Source organism: Carcharodon carcharias, chromosome 22 (assembly GCF_017639515.1).
Source record: "Carcharodon carcharias isolate sCarCar2 chromosome 22, sCarCar2.pri, whole genome shotgun sequence".
Lineage (NCBI taxonomy): Eukaryota > Metazoa > Chordata > Chondrichthyes > Lamniformes > Lamnidae > Carcharodon > Carcharodon carcharias.
Window position 1 is genome coordinate 59,539,273 of NC_054488.1, and position 20,495 is coordinate 59,559,767.

General features: G+C 43.7%; 1 protein-coding gene across 5 annotated transcripts in view; it reads left to right on the forward strand.

Moving 5' to 3' along the window:
- Window positions 1-3,001: 3,001 nt before the first annotated feature.
- rhbdl3 (rhomboid, veinlet-like 3 (Drosophila)) overlaps window positions 3,002-20,495 on the forward strand; it is an 86,171-nt gene continuing 68,677 nt past the window's right edge. For 4 of the 5 annotated variants that reach the window (XM_041216971.1, XM_041216967.1, XM_041216969.1 and 1 more), the window contains exons 1-2: window positions 3,739-4,050; window positions 8,461-8,484. In XM_041216971.1, the coding sequence (XP_041072905.1) occupies window positions 3,934-4,050; window positions 8,461-8,484 (141 nt within the window). In that variant the 5' untranslated portion in view covers window positions 3,739-3,933. Of the gene's footprint in view, window positions 3,072-3,738; window positions 4,051-8,460; window positions 8,485-20,495 lie in introns of those variants that run through there. The other variant, XM_041216968.1, reaches the window with a different exon arrangement.

Genomic DNA, 20,495 nt, shown 5'->3' on the forward strand with positions numbered 1-20,495 from the left:
ACATTTCAATTACTTTGTGTTAGATCCATCAGCCTTAACTCCATTTGCTTGTTGCTTTCCAGATCCCTTGATTTCCTGAGAGATCTAAAATCTGTCTGTCTCAGCCTTAAATATATTCATTGATAGAACACCCATAACTCTCAAGTAGAGAATTCCAAAAATTGGAAATGGAGGACAGTGCACTGTTAAGTTTGATTTTTCATTTGCCTGGTTTGTAACGTCACTTGCATCCTGATGCTTTGATTACAAAGCTCTTCACTGTTGATGTGCCATAAGAACTGATCCTGTTCACTTTTCATTGAGTCACCAATCAGTCAAACTTCTGGCAATGGCTTGATTTTAAAATTCTTTTTTGTTTTCAAATCCCTCTGTGGCTTTGCCCCTCTCTAGATCTGTAATCTCCTGCAGCCCCACAACCTTCCGAGAACTCTGTGTTCCTCCAGTCCTGGCCTCTTGCGCATCTCTAATTTTCATTGCTCCGTCATTGGTGGCAGCGCCTTCAGCTGCTGAGGCCCTGAACTCTGGAACACAGTAGAGGAAGAGGCCAGCTATCCCAAGGACACTACGATTGAATCAGGGTCATAAAAAACAACAAGCAACATAACAGTAATGGAGAAATTAATGGCATTAAAGAATGGTAAATCCCCAAGACCAGAGAATTCCTGCCCAGGGTTTGAAAGGAAGTAGATCAGAACATTGCAGGTGTGCTGATTATAATCTTCTAAATCTCTTTTTATTCGGGAACATTCTCTTTAGATTGGAAAATTGTGCATGTAACTACGCTGTTTAAGGTGAGAGAAGGAAACCAGGACATTATAAACCAGTTTCCTGACATCTATTGTCTTATTGAGGATAGGGTGACAGAACATCTTAAAAAGTTTATGGAAGGTAATTTGATAAAATCCCTCATAAAAGACTGTTGGCTAAAGTTGAAGTTCATGAAATTGAAGACAAATTATTGACCTGGTTAGGAAAATAGCAGGACAGAAGAGGGTAGGGATAATAGGCCTCTATTCTAATTGACAGGATGTGATTAGCGGTATTACAAGGATCCATGTGGGGAACTCAGCTAATCACTGTATTCATTAATGACATAGATGATAGGATATAAAATCACATATCTAGACTTGCCAATATATTGGAAGCAGTCTAGATAGAAATGCAAAATTTAAAATATGTATTGACAGGCTAGGTCAATTGAAAAAACTGTGACAAATGGTTTTTAATGTAGGCAAATGTGAAGTCGGGCACTTTAGACCTGGGAAGGATAGAAAAGTGTATTTCCTAAATGGTGAAAAGCTCCAGTGATGGTCCAAAGAAACTTGGGGTCCAAATCCACGGATCTTTAAAATGTCATGAGCAGGCACAGAAAGTTGTCAAAAAAGCTAATAGAATGCTGGTCTTTATTTCTAGAGGATTAAAATACGAGGTGGTAGAAATCATGTTTCAGCTATACAAAGCCCTGGTTAAACCACACCTGAAATACTGAGAGCAGTTCTGGGCACCACATCTTAGGAAGGCTATATTGACCTTCGAGGGAGTGTAGTGTAGTTTTGCCAGAATTATACCTGGATTCCAAGAGTTAAACTACAAGGAAAGATTAACAGTGTTTAATTTCCTGGAATTTAGTAGGTTAATCATTGATTTCATTGACATCCTCAAGATAGGAAGGAAAGCAGATGAAGAAAAATTGTCTCCACTCTAGGTCTAGGGGCCATAGACAAATGATAAGAGCCAGATCTTTCATGAATGAAATTAGGAAACACTTCACAAAAGGTGTTAGAAGCTTGGAACTCTCTTCTGCAAACAATACTGGATCAATTGTTTAAATTAAACCAAGATTGATAGATTTATGTTTGTTGAAGATATTAAGAGATATGAGACAAAGTTAAATCTGTGGAGTTGGGTCACAGATCAGCCATGATCTCCTTGAATGGTGGAACCATGGGCCTAAGTGACCACCTCCTGTTCCTATGTTTCTCTGAAAAGTGTAATGTTTGGCTGAAGTTATCTCCCTTGTGAGAAGTGGTCAAATCTGACCTGATATCTAGGTTAAAACAAGAAAAGGGGGATTGCTCGTAGCACATTATATCCTATACACGGTGTTCATAAAGTTTCATATCACCAAGATTATAGATCACCTATGAACACAGGCTGTCATTTCCACTGAGAATGCACAAAATTTATAGTGACCAAGCTCAAATCATAATAACCCGAAGCTATCCCAACCTATCATCTGTCTACGGAGTGTGATGAGAGACAATCCCTCCCTCAACATCAGAGATAAAAAAGAATAAACGTGTTAATTCATCTGATGCTGATAACCTGTTGGTATATTTCCAGGGAGGGTCATGACTCGAAACGTCAACTCTTTTCTTCTCCGCCGATGCTGCCAGACCTGCTGAGTTTTTCCAGGTAATTCTGTTTTTGTTTTGTATATTTCCAGTGTTTAATTCGACGATGGAGCCGTCACCATTCACCTTTGTTCTGAGAGTTCATCGACCTAAAAGTTTATCTGTTTTTCTCTCCTGTGGATGTTTTTTGATATGCCATTTCCAGCATTTTGTTTTTATTTCACTTTTCCAGCATGTTTTTGTTTTATTGTCTTCATGTCTAAATGTGCCCAGCACTGATTATAAATAAAGAAAATTAAATAGAAACGGAATGTATCATACCGGGGTCATTATATCTTCAGATTACAGACAGATAAAAGGGCTTTTTATTCCTATATACAGGTTTATCTCACACACCGAAGAGTTTATCTATGTTAATATGTACAGCCCTTGTTAATTAAATAGGCTTCAATCTGTTAGTTTGTGATTGTATAATCTCAAAGTTGGCAGTGATTTGACCTTTGTTGGGGGAGGAGGAGGAGAGAGATTTGCTCCTGTATTCACAGCTCCCCTGGCTGATGTGCTCCAGAAGTCCCAGGAAGAGTTGTAGTTTTTACTTCTTCCTGACTGCACGTGGCGTGATTGAGCTGAGAAGCGGAATCTGGGAACAGAGTGTGTGGAGGAGCCGGAGACAGAACAGAGCTGGGGCCGATAGGGACAAAGTCCGACCCAGGACAGGTACCGCTTCCAACAGGCTTAACCCATTTGGGAAGGGTTGCGGATTCCAGGTGTTAACCAGATCTCTTCTCCACCTATCACTGGCCCTCCATCCAGTTCTACCTGTCCCACCCCCTTAAACCAGCTTATATTTCACCCCTTTCCTATTTTTACTTAGTTCTGTTGAAGAGTCATACAGACTCGAAACGTTAACTGTGTCCCTCTCTGCAGATGCTGTCAGACCTGCTGAGTTTTTCCAGGTATTTTTATTGTTGTTTTTCCCCTTCAGAGAGATGCGGTTTGTAACTAATCCAGTCTTAATGTTGAAGAGGATTCTTCAGCCAGAGGTACAAGTCCAAAATATATAAAATGTTTGAGTAGAAAGTATTGAATTAATAATTGGTTGATGAACGTTATCATGATTTCTAGGGTCTTGTTTTCTTTGGCCCGGAACTTTCATTAAAATAAACTTTACACCAATAGCATCAGTTACCAGACGCTGTTTCCAAGGTTCTGTTTCATTTGTTTCTTTTGACGATCCGTGACAAATGCGAGAAAATGACCCATTCAAACCTAGGTCCCCGGTCCGGGTCCTGTTGTACCGGGCAGGAGGTACCGGTTGCTGGGTGTTTGGGGGTGGTGGGGGTGGTGGGTGCTGGGGGGACTCCCGGGATCAGGCTGCAGACATTGTGTAAAACTGACTCCAGTCTCTATTCTGGGGCCGGTCACTGAGATCAGTCGGTAGCCGGCGGCTGTCTGACTCGCTGCTCCCTTCCTGTCTCCCAGATCCACAGAGGCCGAAGTGAAGAGCGGAGAATGAAGAAGCAGCTCCCGAGGGAGCGGGGCTGAACCCAGGCTCCGTTCGGGGCAGCGATCCGCGGGAATGGAGGAGAGAGAGAGGGAACCGTACAACCCAGAGCCCTCAGTGGCTGTTAACGCCGAGGGGGACGGGATCGTGGAACTGGAGAGCGCCGAGGGACTGCCAATGGGTACAGAGGATGTGAGTTTCAGTTCCCTGTCTGTATTTGTCTGTGTCATTATGCGTGAGTTTGTCAGTGTGTTTGTCTGCCTATGTCACTGTCCGTATCAATGACAATGACAGTCTGCCTGCCTGTGTGACTCCCTCTGTGTCAGTACCTCTCAGTTTCTATCAACGTCCCTGTGTGTGACCGATGTTTTAAAGTTCCTGTCGTATACAGTTCTGCTGGTATCTATGTTTTTCTAACTCCCCCACCCCGCCCCACACCATATGTGTATCTGTGCCTGATCCTTTTTAGATTTTTACTTTCTGGTTTAACCTCTCTCAGTAAATCTGTGTATCTTTCAGTGTGCATGTTTACGAATCTGTCCACTCGTGTGCTTGTATAAATCTGTGTACCGATTTCTGTCTCCCCATTCAACCTCTACGTCTACAGTGTTTATCTCTGTGCCTATGTGTTTGTGTCTCTATTTGCCAGTAGCTCTGTGATAACGTCTCTTTCAGTATCTCTGTATGTCAGTCTCTGTGCTAGTGCCTGTGTGTCAGTGTATTTATGGTAATGTCTCTTTCTCTCTCTCTCTGTCAGTATCCGTGGTAATGTCCCTCTGTGTGTCAGTGTCCCTGTGCCAGTGCCTGTGTCTCCCACATTCTTTTCTCAGTCTTTCTCTGCACCCGTCTTTGTATTTTCCTGTTATTTTGCTCTGCATTACTACTGCCTCTGAGTCATTCATTTTCTTGCTCTGTCTACATTTTCATCTGTGTCTCTGCTGCACTAGGGGTGTCCAAACAGACAGCTCAGCCAACCAGCCCTGGATCCCCAGGTAACTCAACCATACTTACATTTGAATTTACTCACAGGACTGACCCTGGGCCTGGAAGTTTGAAATGGGCTGTTTTTACTGCTCATTGATGGATAAAACCCCAAATAAAACACCAAGACCTGTTAGAATAAGTGGGCTGTGATACCTGGAATTATTGGCAAAGCAAAGTTGATCATTATGTGTGGCCCTGTTGCTTCTTTCTGTAAACTTATGGAGCTCATAAAGACAGCAAGCTCTGACACCCTACTGTATACAAAGTGTTTTTATTGTTATCTATGTTTTCCTAAACCCCTCTCTATATGTGTATCTGCGCTTGGTCCTTTTTAGTCTCCCTCTTTCTGTTTTAACCTCTCTCTGTAATTGTCTGTCTATCTTTCACAGTTTTCATGTTCATGAATCTGTGCGTGCACATGTTTGTATTCTTGTGTGTACCCGGTTTCTGTATCTCTGTTCAATCTCGCTCTCTCTGCTGTCTCTATGTTTCTTCTATTGAGAATAATGCTGCAGTCATCAAATTGTCTTTGGCAAACACTTTATTTTTGCTAGGGGAGCCAGAAGAACTATGTGTGATTTTTGGCTACAATGGTATCAGAAAACAATGTGCATGAATGCAGCTAATGCCAACTGAAATAAAGTTTACCAAACACTTTTATGAGGACTGTGGCTATTAACAATATTTAAATGCATTCGAAGCCACAGATTGTTTTATAAATCTTAAATTTAGCAAAGCTAGATTTTAGTGCAGGAAAAATGGGTGAGGGGGAAAATTGGGTGATTGAGTGGTATTTTAGTGTCTCCAGCTTTAAGTACTGTGATAGAGATGTCGGTGTAACGATTCAGTACCCAGCATTGTAACAAAGGAATGGAAGTAAATGCTTCCCACTTATTGTTGAGAAAAGCTGCAGCAACCCAAGAATGTGATTGCAATTGATTTCTCTGTGTAAGGATCTCTCTAATACATGAAGCATGTTTTCTCAAGTGAACAGCACTTATTGATTTCATTATAATACTTAGAGCCAGTGTGGGGCAATATCTGAATATATAACTAGCACTGTTCTCTTGTAATCAGTTGCTGATTATTGCTGGTTGAAATCGAGGCATGTTTAATCCAGTAGATGTTGAGTAGACAGTTTCACTGGGATAGGGGTTGGAGTGGATTTTATTCTTCAATTATTTTCAGTGCCCCGTGGATAGAAAGAAGGGAAACTGATGGGGGTTCTCATTTCTAATCACTACCTGGTGTTGTAAAGTGTGAATGTGTGGTTGTTGGGTGAGATGACGTGTCTCAGATGCGATGCCCCCTATGGTCAAAAAGCTAACCACCATTCACAATCTAGGCTTATATGTGGAAAGTGACCATTTGGGGAGGTGAACTGGAGGCTGCCTGTGGCACCGTTTGCCCTCCCCAACTGCAGCATCTCCATTGCAAGAGGATGAAATTGGAGTGCAGAAAAATTAATTATCAGCAATGTTTCGGTTAATCTCAATATACATTCCTCACTATGAATTTTATCACACAGTAACAACATGTGATGCCCTGACCTTCACTTTTGAGCCATTACAAATTATTGCTGGCATAAGGACACAGACGGACAGGAGAAAGCAAAATCATCCTGAGATCTTTTAATATGTAATATTAATTGATCTGGCCTCCAACTAATTTGAAATTGCCCCACGGGATGTGTTATAAGCTTGAGTGGCACCCTTCCTACTCAACGTTCCATACTATTTTCTCTCTATCCCTATTCTGACTCGTGCTGAACTTTGGTTTCACAGAGTCTGTGGTCCATGAGCATCTCGCTCCTGTCGACTGCTGATGACCAGTGAGTGTTGGGCTGTTCAACCCATATGGCGTTCACAGCGGAGTCTGATCCTATCCTCAGCTGATACCCACATGTCTACAAACATTGAGCAAAGGCAGCATCAACAGTTTAGACCTTTTGGTCCTGAGCTTGGGCGCCCTGAAGCAATCGTAGGCCATATGTTTCCACCCAGGCTGAGAGTGACTACTTCAGCTTCAAGCAGGAAAGAGCAAACTTGCATTTATAAAACACCTGTCACAACCTTAAGATATTCAAAGCATTTTACAGGCAATTATTGTCACTGCTGTGATATGTGAAACGTGGCAGCCAATTTGTGCACAGCAAGCTCCCACAAACAACAATGAGAGAAATTACCAGATGTTCTGTTTTTAGTGACATTGATTGAAGGGTAAATATTGGCCAGGATACCAGACAGAACCCCTGTCCTTTTTCAAAATAGTGCCATTGGATTGTTTATGCCCATTTGAAGCGGCAGACAAAGCCTCAACCTTAAAGGCATCTTTGTCAGTGCAGCACTCCCTCAGTATTACAGTGAAGTATCAGCCTAGATCACATTCTTAAATTGGAATCGAATCCACAACCTTCTGATTCAGAGTGAAGTGCGCTACTCCCTGAGCACAGTGGAGTGTTCAGACCCTGAGCCCTGTTTAACAGAATTCTATTTTACAATCGGGAAGTGGAGGATTTGGATAACCACCATTGATCTTTATTGAACAGAAAGGAACTCTGATACAGTTCAGGATCTGGAGAAAATGTCACCACTGCAGCTTAATGGGTTTGAAAGGGACTTTCACAGAGAACTTGAGATGATCTGAAATATGTTTTTTCTTTAATTATTGAGATTGCTGCAGATAGATCAGATTTGTCCAGGACAGAGAAATGTCTACTGTTGATGAGGGGCTGAGATAGAATCCCAGTGACATGAGGATAGGTGAGGATTTCTGCTTTTTGAGATGGGCAATGTGGTGCTGCTGATCAGGTTAATAACACTGATACTTCGTGGCCTCAGACTGGTTACTAAAAGAGAGGGAGGAGGAGTCATTAAGGCAAGTGAGAGCATTTAGATCAATGAAATCTTTCATTAGTGTGACATCTCTGTTGGATTGAAATGCTGAGGCTGGGGGTAGGAGGGGCTCATATTTTAATGGACTCTCAATCTCATGTTTCACTCATGACCACAGTGATAAAAAATGACTGAGACTATTCATCTCACTCTTGTCTGATTTGCAGCAGTCAAGTTGAAGGGACTAGATATTGTTTAGTCCAAGTGTAAACAGGGATGCCGTTTGAAAAGGAGAAAGTGGAAAATTAATAAAATGGGACTTAGCTTGGGGTGATTTTTTTAAGTTAGAGGTGCTATATACATGTAAGTTGTCGTTGGGCCAATATTAAGGGGGAAAGGTGTCCAACACACTAATACCAGGTAGTTTCCCCTCTAGACTTGAGCAGTTCAGGTAGAAATTTTATCCTTGTCTCCTATAACCACCTAAGAAGATTCAAGTGATTAAAACTGCCCAAACTAAAGGTAAGCTAAACATTCTCAATCTATTTTATTGTATATGTTCCATCTTGTTTAAATCAGAACATTGCTACATTATGTATTTGCATTAGATACATCAGTATGTGCAATATACATTAGGTGCTCAAGAATATATTATCTGCATGAGCTAGACCAGATGTGTTATATATATATTAGGTAGACCAGTAGGCATTATATATGTATGTTACTGTGAGCTTATTCTGCTTTTCCTTCTCCTCTATATGTACATCGCTGCCTCCTTCTATAGCACTGGAAAGTTTTCTTTGACCAGGTAAGTGAACATTTAAACACAACTACAAATGTTTTCTTATTAAGTTTTTGACCAGTTACTGAATTTGTCTGATTGGTAATTATGGGGAGATATTTCTGGAAAACTGACCTCTAAAAATCAAACACTGGCTAAAGGTTATAAAGCTATCTGTATAAAGATATCTGTGTTATAAAGCTATCTGTGTTAATATTTCTGTGTTGTATTTATAAATGGACATGATTAGATTTCTCTACACTGTGTCATAGTTGTTGGCAGTCCCTCAATTCAAGGATGACATCTATTAGGGTCATGAGTTTCTGCCATGGGTCTTCATGTGACTGAACAGGCCGATTCTGAACAGGCCGATTCTGAACAGGCCGATTCTAGACCCACAGATCTTTGGGCATATGGGGCAGGATTTTTTTTTTGAAAAATATATTTTATTCATAAAATATCTGGACGAACATTACAAAACATTTCTAAATCGTCATCACAAAAAGTACAATCAGATTCAACTTTTACACATGGATCACGAGGTGCTTCAATACAATGAATATTACAATCATTTCAATATGGTCATTACAGACAATCAGACAGTGCATTGGTATTGGAATTATCAACATGCATCATGTTGCACTCTGAGGTGCTTCAATACAATTATAATACAATTAGAATTCAATACATACATTCATTGTGAGTCGTACAGCCCGAGGGGTCTATACCTTTCCCAGTCCCTCGGTGCCCTATGGCAGAAAGGTCTTAGACCAGCGATCTTTCCCCACTGTTCCTTTGCGGCGGCTGCCCCAAGCTTTAGTGCATCCCTCAGCACGTAGCCCTGGACCTTGGAATGTGCCAGTCTGCAACACTCGGTCGGGGACAACTCTTTGTGCTGGAAGACCAACAAGTTCCGGGCAGACTAAAGGGCATCTTTCACCGAGTTGATGATCCTCCAGCTGCAGTTGATGTTTGTCTCGGTGTGTGTCCCTGGGAACAGCCCGTAGAGCACGGAGTCCTGTGTTACAGAACTGCTCGGGATGAACCTCGACAGAAACCACTGCATCTCTCTCCAGACCTTCTTTGCAAAGGCACAATCCACAAGGAGGTGAACAACTGTCTCGTCCCCACCACAGCCACCTTGAGGGCAATGTGCAGAGGGGGTGAGACTCCTGGCGTGTAGGAAGGATCTGACGGGGAGGGCCTTTCTCACCACCAGCCAAGCTGCGCCTTGGTGCTTGTTGGAAAGCTCGGGTGATGAGGCATTCTGCCAAATGACTTTGACAGTCTGCTCAGGGAACCATCCGATAGGATCCACCATCTCCTTTTCCCTCAGGGCCTCTAGGACATTATGTGCCGACCATTGCCTGATGGACTTGTGGTCAAAAGTGTTTCTCTGAATAAATATTTCCACGAGGGACAGATGGTACGGCACGGTCCAACTACTTGGAGCGTTCCGCAGCAGGGTGGCCAGACCCATCCTTCGCAACACTGGGGACAGGTAGAACCTCAGCACAAAGTGACACTTGGTGTTTGCGTACTGAGAGTCTACGCACAGCTTGATGCAGCCGCACACAAAAGGTGGCCATCAGGATGAGGGCGATGTTGGGCACGTTTTTCCCCCCTTATCTAGAGGCTTGTACATTGCGTCCCTGCAGACACGATCCATTTTCGACCTCCAGATAAAGCGAAATATGGCTCGGGTGATCGCCATCGCGCAGGAGTCTGGAATGGGCCACGTACAGCAACAGCGAGAGTGCCTCACACCTGATGACCAGGTTCTTACCCACAATAGAGAGGGAGCGTCACTCCCACATGCCAAATTTTCTTTGCACCATTGACACACGCTCCTTCCAGTTTCTAACGCATGCCCTGGTCCCTCCGATCCATATCCCCAGCACCTCTGAAGAAGGGTCACATGGATTCAAAACGTTAACTCTGTTTCTCTCTCTACAGATGCTGCCAGACCTGCTGAGTTTTTCCAGCATTTTCTATTTCTGGTGGTGTTGGCCAGGACAGTGAAAGAACACTTTCAAGCAATATTATAGAATTGGTGATGTGCCACTGAACTGGTAGATGACACTGTATCCAAAAGATAGCTCCTCTGACATTGCAACATTTCTTCAGCAATACACTGATAGGTCACATAACTAAATCTCAGCCTGCAGTTAGGCTTGAGCTTACCACTTTCTGACTAAGGTACATTTGTCCCAATAAGCCACGGTTGTATTTTTTTGCTGTGTTGTTTAATTATTTGGGTTTATTAATATGCATGCAAATATATGCAAAGGGATGTGCTGCTGAGGCTTTATAAGACTCTGGTCAGACCAAATTTAGAATATTGTGAGCAATTTTGGGCCCCGTATCTCAGGAAGGATGTGCTGGCCCTGGAGGGGGTCCAGAGGAGGTTCAACAGAATGATCCCAGGAATGGAAGGCTTAACATATGAGGAACGTTTGAGGACTCCAGGTCTATACTCAATGGAGTTTAGAAGGATGAGGGGGTATCTGACTGAAACTTACAGAATACTGAAAGGCCTGGATAGAGTGGACGTGGAGAAGATGTTTCCATTAGCAGGAGAGACTAGGACCTGAGGGCACAGCCTCAGAGTAAAGGGAAGACCTTTTAGAACAGAGATGAGGAGAAACTTCTTTAGCCAGAGAGTGGTGAATCTATGGAATTCATTGCCACAGAAGGCTGTGGAGGCCAGGTCATTGAGTGTATTTAAGACCGAGATAGATAGGTTCTTGATTGGTAAGGGGATCAAAGGTTACGGGGAGAAGGCAGGAGAATGGGGTTGAGAAACTTATCAGCCATGATTGAATGGCGGAGCAGACTCGATGGGCCGAATGGCCTAATTTCTGCTCCTATGTCTTATGGTCTTATATTGTCTCATACATTTTAAATTAAGCATGGGTGGTGGGAGGGGCTGAAAATGGCTTTAGTGCACCAAATACATGAGTAAGGAGGTTGTGGAATAGCACCTCCACCGTCCCTCCAAGAAACACTTCCAGCAGCTCAACTGTTAACGGGACTCACATTAGCTGCTTTTTCACCAATGATTTGATTCAGCCATTTCTCCTGTTTGATCTGGAGGAGAAGCAGCTTTCTGCTCAGTTAGATTGTAATTTATTTATCTACAGTAAATGGTATGACTCATGGTGTGTAAACAGTGAAGTGAGTTCCTGTTATCCATGCAGTGAATTTCCATTTCTTGGCATTTCCTGAGCCTCTATGTTCCTTCCCCCCCTGATCCTGACACTCACGTGGGCCCCAGGTTAAGGTCAGATACCACAGGCAGTTAAGGCCTGGACTCAAAGGAAGTGGAAAGAAAAGGTTTGTATTTATATAGAGCCTTTCATGACCTCTGTGTACAACCAATTAAGTACTTTTGGAATTTGTGATGAAGCAGATGTGGCAGCCAATATGTACACAAGCTCCCACAAACATCACATCAATGTGATAATGACCAGATAATCTGTCATTCTTTTGAGGGCAGCGGGTTGGTGGTTGGTTGACGGATAAATATCAACCAGGACAAGAGTAGATCTTATGCTCTGAATCCCGGTAGACCTCAACTCAATCTTTGACCTTTCCATAAAGAATAATTTAGGCACCAATGTCTTAGGATAGGAAAGAAAGTGACGGAAGGGACAGTGGAATCAAAAGAGGCAGCAGAGATAATTCAGAATGATTTGAACTGAATTTGGGAAGCAGGGAAGTTGGGTTGATTGGATAAAAACAAAAAACTGCGGATGCTGGAAATCCAAAACAAAAACAGAAATACCTGGAAAAACTCAGCAGGTCTGGCAGCATCGGCGGAGAAGAGCAAAGTTGATGTTTCGGGTCCTCGTGACCCTTCAACAGTTTGTTGAATTTTCTTGTTCACCTTCTGAGGTAATTATCTCTCCTTGTGGTCAATACTTTCCACAGCAGCAGTACTTAGAACACAAACTTAATATACAAGGGAAAGTTCATTACAATCCCGTGTCTCACTGCTTCTTGAAAAACTTGTGTAACACAACTTGCTATGAATGCCTGCTCATGATTAGAACATATTTATTTGTTGAAGGGTCATGAGGACTTGAAACGTCAACTTTGTTCTTCTCCACCGATGCTGCCAGACCTGCTGAGTTCTTCCAGGTATTTCTGTTTTTGTTTTGGGTTGATTGGAGTTTGAAGAGCGAGGAGACAGAAAACAGGGGCACCAGAGCGCCACCAATGGTGGGAGGATTTAATAACAATGTGACCTGTTTACATAGAAAGTTCCCATTATAAATGTGCATATGGGAGTTCACAAAAACTTTGACAAATATATAATAACAATAAGTGTAAGACTCATAATATATTGTACGTATAGGTATACAACTTGCAATAGAAGCTATTTAGAGCTGACTGACTTTCACTTGAAGAAGGATCCCTTGTGTACCTTGGAGACATTAAAGGTGGACTGTTCTGAGTATTTAGGAATGTTAAGCTGATGGTCACTATTCTGGAAGCAAAGATGATATAATATCTGAAACTTACAGAGGCTGTTTCTTACGGTAGATTTGTGTGTGCGAGTCAATTCAGCTGTTGCTAAACTGCAGTCAGTCAAGAAAAGAGTTGACGTTTCAAGTCCTCATGACCCTTCAACAGAACTTGAGTGAATCCAGGAAAGGGGTGAAATATAAGATGGTTTAAGGTGTGTGTTTGGGTGGGGGGGGGGGGGGGGGGCGGGGGGGGGGAGAGAGAGAAGTGGAGGGGGTTGGTGTGGTTGTCGGGACAAACAAGCAGTAATAGAAGCAGATCATCAAAAGATGTCACAAACAACAGAACAAAAGAACACATAGGTGTTAAGGTTGGTGATATTATCTAAACGAATGTGCTAATTAAGAATGGATGGTAGGACACTCAAGGTATAGCTCTAGTGGGGGTGGGGGGAGCATAAAAGATTTAAAAATATTTTAAAATAATGGAAATAGGTGGGAAAAGAAAAATCTATATAATTTATTGGAAAAAACAAAAGGAGGGGGGAAACAGAAAGGGGGTGGGGATGGAGGGGGGAGCTCAAGACCTAAAGTTGTTGAATTCAATATTCAGTCCAGAAGGCTGTAAAGTGCCTAGTCGGAAGATGAGGTGCTGTTCCTCCAGTTTGCGTTGGGCTTCACTGGAACAATGCAGCAAGCCAAGGACAGACATGTGGGCAAGGGAGCAGGGTGGAGTGTTAAAATGGCAAGCGACAGGGAGGTTTGGGTCATTCTTGCGGACAGACCGCAGGTGTTCTGCAAAGCGGTCGCCCAGTTTACGTTTGGTCTCTCCAATGTAGAGGAGACCACATTGGGAGCAACGAATACAGTAGACTAAGTTGGGGGAAATGCAAGTGAAATGCTGCTTCACTTGAAAGGAGTGTTTGGGCCCTTGGACGGTGAGGAGAGAGGAAGTGAAGGGGCAGGTGTTGCATCTTTTGCATGGGCATGGGGTGGTGCCATAGGAGGGGGTTGAGGAGTAGGGGGTGATGGAGGAGTGGACCAGGGTGTCCTGGAGATAACGATCCCTACGGAATGCCGATAGGGGGGGGGGGGTGAAGGAAACCAGCTTATATTTCACCCCTTTCCTGGACTCATTCAAGTTCTGTCGAAGGGTCATGAGGACTCGGAACGTCAACTCTTTTCTTCTCCGCCGATGCTGCCAGACCTGCTGAGTTTTTCCAGGTAATTCTGTTTTTGTTTTGGATTTCCAGAATCCGCAGTTTTTTTGTTTTTATAGCAGTCAGTCAATGTTGGATCAGATTTCAGTTTCTGGGAGATACTCAAAAGTTATCTAATTCACAGTAAGACTTTTCTTGTAGGGAAACTGAATCAAGAGGTGCTTTCTCAGAACTGAGTCTGCAGTGCGGGGTGGGAGGGGTAATTGCCAAGCAGGAATCCCACAGGATTGTGTGGAATGCTAGTTATAAACTGCACCTAATTGTGTTGACTGCAAGGGAGATTGAAATATGGCAGCATATAAAACCAGGGTTACAACCGATCCTGTCAGTTTTCCTGATGGATGGGCGAGTGGGAATAAAATTTCCCCTCAATAGACTGAGGTGTAACTCTTTCAAGTACAAACCCGTTTCCATCTGTTTCAGATGAAGTTACATAGTTTTGCCATTGTGAGATTTGAACTCTTGATCTTGGGGCTACAAACCCAGTACCATAACCACTTGGCTATTTAGGTGTAGGTGAAGGGATGGGACCCGGAAAGCTGAATGATTCAGTATTACACACAGCAGTGCAGCCACACACTAAGCATCGAGAGGGTAGGGCACCCACACACTGAACATGGAGAGGGGGCAGCAAACCCACACACTGAGCGACCAAAAGACATGCTTTGTTTTTCTTTTCTTTTAAATTTTTAAATCTCCGTTCGCCCGCCTTAACCTGAACACTTGTATTATCTCATAGCAAAATCCTCCAGCAGCCCATCTCCCTGGTGACGGAGGAGAGGGGGGGAATGGGGAGAGAGGGGGAGGGAAGAGGGATAGGGACATGGAGAGGTACTGGGAGGTACGCAGAGCAGGAGAGGGAAGGGAAGGGAAGGAGGAGGTGAGAGGGGAGTGAGGGTGGGGCAGTAAGGGGGGGGTGGTGAGGGGGCATCTTCTATACCCAACTAAACTACTGCTTTCCTAAGAGCTTTACAATAAACCTGATTACTGTTTTTTGTAGACACTTTGCACACTGATATCAACCCAGATTATTCTAGCCAGGTTTGTAGTGTTGAAATCAATAACAAAAGCTCATTAAACACACCTGGAATCTCTTCAAAGAGAGTTGTTTGATTTATTTAGCCCTACAAGCAGGAATGTAGCTCACATTCTGTTCACCCCCTCATCAGCCTAACTCAAGTTCCCAACTCTGTTTAGACATCTTCCTGGAGGTTTCATCACATAACCTCCCACCTCCATCCATCCCACCCGGTCAAACAGCCTCCTTCCCCCATTGCCGTTATTTTAATAACTAATAAATGGAAGTATTGAGTTGGTTGGGCCTGTACCCATTGGAGTTTAGAAGAACGAGGGGTGGTCTTATTGAAACCCATGAGATTCTGAGGGGCCTTGACAGGCTGAGAGCATGTTTCACTTCATGGGGGTATCTAGAGCTAGGGGCACAGTTTCAAAATAGGGGGATTCCTATTTTTTCTCTCAGAGGGTTGTGACTCTTTGGAATATTCTGAGATTGAGCCATTGAATATACTTGAGGCTGAGATAGACAAATTTTTGAACTAGGGAGTTGAGGGTTATGGAAAATGGGTAAGGAAATGGAGTTGAGGCCAAGGTCAGATTAACCACGATCTTATTGAATGGCAGAGCAAGCTCGAGGGGCCGAATGGCCTACCCCTGTCCCTATTTCTTATGTTAAAGGAAATGAAACACAAACAATGCTGTTTAATGTTCCTGTGATATCTCTCTTGTGTGTTGAACCTGTAATTTTTGGAGACCCTAGGACAATTCTGGAGGTTGGCAACCCCCGGGCCAAATATTGACCTTGTCCGCATGGCTCACCTTTCACTTCAGATCTGTGGAAAAACAAAAAATACTTGAATGAGAGATGCCCCAAATCTCTCCAGTCGGTTTCCTCTTCCCAGCATCCAGGGTGGACTATTTTTGGGTGTGAGATTTCTAATGGCTTTAGCTTTGTGTATTCAACATAAGAAAGACAAACAATAAAGTGGCTTAATTAAACTATGGTCCCTCTCACTGAGTGCAATTCATCAGATGAGAAACTTCAGTTACATGGAAGAGACTAAAAAAACTAGAATTGTTCTCCTTGGAGGAGTGAAGGTTAAGAGGAGCTTTGTTTGCGGTTTTGATCAAGTTAATACGGAGAAACTGTTTCTAGTGGCAGGCGAGTCAGTAACCAGAGGGAGATGGGTTTAATGTGATTGGTAAAGCAAAAATGCAGAAACAATTTTTTTTAATGGTGAGTTGAATGTTGGAATTGTATAAAACACTAGTGAGGCCACAGCTGGAGTATTGTGTGCAGTTCTGGTCACCACATTACAGGAAGGACGTAATAGCTCTGGAGAGAGTGCAGAGGAGGTTTACAAGAATGTTGCCAGGGTTAGAAAAGTGTAGCTACGAGGAGAGATTGGATAGGTTGGGGTCATTTTCCTTAGAACAAAGAAGGCTGAGAGGTGACTTGATTGAGGCGTACAAAATTATGAGGGGAATAGATAGAGTGGACAGGATAAAATTGTTTCCCTTGGTGGAGAATTCTAGAACCGGGGGACATAGATTGAAGATAAGTGGCAGAAGGTGTAGGGGGGACATGAGGAAGAACTTTTTATGGAGAGGGCAGTGGGTATCTGGAATTCACTGCCCCAGTTGGTGGTAGAGGCAGAAACTCTAAACTCTTTTTAAAAGTACTTGGATCTACACCTTAAGTGCTGTAAGCTGCAGGACTATGGGCCGGGTGCAGGAAGATGGGATTAGAAAGGGCATCTGGGTGTCCTCGGGCTGGCATAGACAAGATGGGCCGAATGGCCTTGTTCTGTACTGTAACATTTCTATGGCTCTATGGTTGTTGTGATCTGGAATACACTGCCTGATGGGGTGGTGGAAGCAGATTCAATACTAACTTTAAAAAAGGAATTGAACAAATGCTTGAAAGAAAAAAAAAAGACAGGGCTATTGGGAAAGAGCCTAGAATTAATTGCTTAGCTGTCACAGGAAGGAGGGGTCCAATGGCCTCCTTCTGCACTCTATGATTTTGTGAATCTATGATCAGTGTGATACTGACTGAGATGGATTCCATGTCTCCTTAGAGAAGTGGGTGGGGGATTGGAATTGACATGAGGAAGCCTGGACGAGGAAGGGAATATTAGCCAGGATTCCTGCTCGATTCTTGCCTGCAAGTAGGGTAAGGGAAAAGTCACGCCTGGCTGTCTAGGTGAACATGTGGGAAGGATGGTCAATGAGGTGAGATACTCTTGAAGGATGAAATGAGCAGAGACTGTGGAATTGTAGCCAATAATAATGTCTTCACACGGTTGTGGGGGGTGGGGGAGCGATGGCGATGGGGGAAGGGGAAGGGAAGGCTTGGCTTCCCTCGCCCACTCCTCACTGCTGTTACTGGGAGTTAGTGAGAGCTGGAACAAGATAAACAATCATGGCTCAAGTCGCAGAGACAAGAGGCAAAGCGACCGGGTGTACTTTATTTCAGATACATGCGGGGCAGATGTTTTTCCCAATTGATTCTTGATTAATTTGCCAAGTCCGAGCACCAAAGAAGGAAACAATGTGTATTTATGTAGTGGCTTTCACAAACTCAGGACGTCCCAAAGTGCATTGCAAACATTGAAGTATTTTTAAAGTGTCGTCCCTGTTCTAATGTAGGAAATGGAATTCTGTTCCCCAGAAAGCAGCGGAGGCTGGGTCATTGAATTTATTCAAGGCAGAGTTGGACAGAGTTTTGATGGATAAAGGAGTCAAGGGTTATTGGGGGGGAGCAGACAGGAAATTGGAGTTGAGACCACAACCAGATCAGCCATGATTTTATCAAATGGTGGAGCAGGTTTGAAGGGCTGAATGGCCTCCTCCTGCTCCTAAATCCTTTGTTCCCAAACAGCAGCAATTTGTGCACAGCAAGATTCCACAAACAGCAATGTGATAATCTGTTTGAGTGCTGTTGGCTGAAGGATAAATATTGGCCAGGACACCAGGAAGGCCTCCTCTGCTCTTTAAAACAGTGTCGTGGGATCTTTTATGCCCATCTGAGGGAACAGACAGGACTTTACATTGTGCAGTCCTGGTCTGTGAAACAAATCCCATCTTTATAGCCACATTGTGATCGTCAGGTTTTCAGTCCCGTAGAATGTGGGATGGCAAAACCACAGCAGTGAACTCTCATGTCTGACCCTCTGATTTTCATGTCTTACATTGGAAGGCATCATCGAAGTGACAGAAGGACTAGGTGAATGACACGTGAGGTCAAAGTTCCCAACATTTTCTCTCCCACTGGCAGAAAGTAAGACATGGGTTTTGAAGTTGTTTGTAGTTATTTAAAGTTTCCACCTAGAGTATTGGAAGGAAGTTGGTTGCATTCACCAAAAGAAACCCTCCTGCTCTCTCCTCACTACCCTGGGGCAAATGGAGGGAGAAGTGGTGACATTGACTCTTACTGCAGAAACCCTTATGCCCAGCTTTAAAAACTCCTCCAAAATCAATTTGCAAACACCTTCAGCTTTATTTTAGACAGAATTGACATGGCTGCCAAATTCTCACTGAGAAAGTGCTAAAAGTCACAGGTACAGCTGAGGATTATCAACAGCACATCAGCAAATCTACCACATGCAATGAGGCAAACAAGTTCACAATACAGAAACAGGCACTGCTTCTGCTGTTAATACTGACTCAGACAGGCATCTACGCATTCCACAATGTGCTCAGCAAGCTGACACCTCACAATTACACTGACTATACTGAGTGTTGCATTATTTATCAAACCCCCCACACACCCACATTCTATGATTCTACAATTAAGTCTCAGCTCTTATATATTATTGTATTGTATATATCATGCATAAGTCATTAATATATGTAAAAGCTCCTGAGCTGCAATAGCTTTATCTCAGTTCACTATGATGGGTCAGTTAGTGAATACAGTGTCTATCTGGCTGAAGTGACCATCAGGCCCTGGGTTTGATTCCTGCTCTGACAAATCTGAACTGGTTCGGACTTTTGCTCCCAGATGAGAGTTAACAAAATCCGGCCCCTGATCAATGGCCAGGGGACGGTGACACTTGCTGAACTTCACTTCTCGCCCGTCGCACTGTCATTATCCCCTCATTCAGTCTTGGCAAAGTTTTTGAAGATGCCCTTTGAACTTTTCCAAGGGCTATTTCTCTCCCCATTTTCCTGGTTCCCCTTAAAGGACCAATCCCTTTTGAGTTTCTGTTATTCTGGGGGTGGGGTTGGTGGTTAAAGAGATACTTCCCTACTAACATTTTTTATCATGAATTCATCACAACACAAGATTTAAGAACCTGCCCCTGACCAACATGTGACTGATCAATTCTGCCTCTTGGATGCTGAAACGCTGGTGTTACGCTGCAGGTTTAAAGGATGTGCATACTGTTACTGTGTAAATTCAAACCGTCTCTGGACTGAATTTTCAGACGGACGTTGCATTGCTCACAACAGAGATTAATGGTAAATTTCTGAAGACTCCTGGACAGCCCTAGAGAGTTGGGAACTCTAAGACAGCAATGCAAGTCATCCAGATTTTCTTGGTCCAGCACTGGACTCATCCTCATTCATTCAGCTCGAGTGCCGGGCTGTGATTGATCAGTGTTGCAAACACCATGAGAATCAGACAGCTGAGAGACCCCGGGGCTCAGTTCCTCTCAAGGCCCCAGCGAAGAGAGAGAGAGTTTGAACACTGTTAGAATTTACACAGTGACAGTGTGCACGCCCCTTAAATCTCCTTCATGTCACCAGCCTTGCAGGATCTTGGCAGCAGTTTATCCTTTTCAGTCATGGTCACAGGCAGTCCCTCAACCTTGCGTTGCTTTGACGAATGGCTCTAAGGGACTGCGAGATGTGCCCCCTGATAAGCTGACATATGGCACGGGTTTTGGGGGGAGGGGTTGTGTTGCTTCAGCTCCAGCTGGCCCCTTCACCAGCAAACAACAGCTCCGAGATTTAAAGTCGAGCTGCTAATGAGATTCAGGGCTGCCCAGCATTGTACTGTTCTGGCTTCGCTTCCCTCTCATCTCAGCTCCTTTTGTTGGTGAAGATGCTCAGAGAACCTTAACTCTCCCCTTTCCTTTCCCTCACCACCACCACCATCCCCACCAACCCCCCCCCCCCCCCCACCCCCCACAACTTTTCCCCCTGCCCTCCCTCTCTCCCTCTTCTCCCCCTATCAGGCTGGAATAAACCTCGTTCATAAAATCAGTAACGGGTCAGGTCAGCCCACAAGGCCCAGATATGTGTGTGGACAGGGTGGGTAATGGGCTGTGCTACCCAGAATAGTCAACTCACCATCACTGAGCAGTCTCCCACATGAAGAACA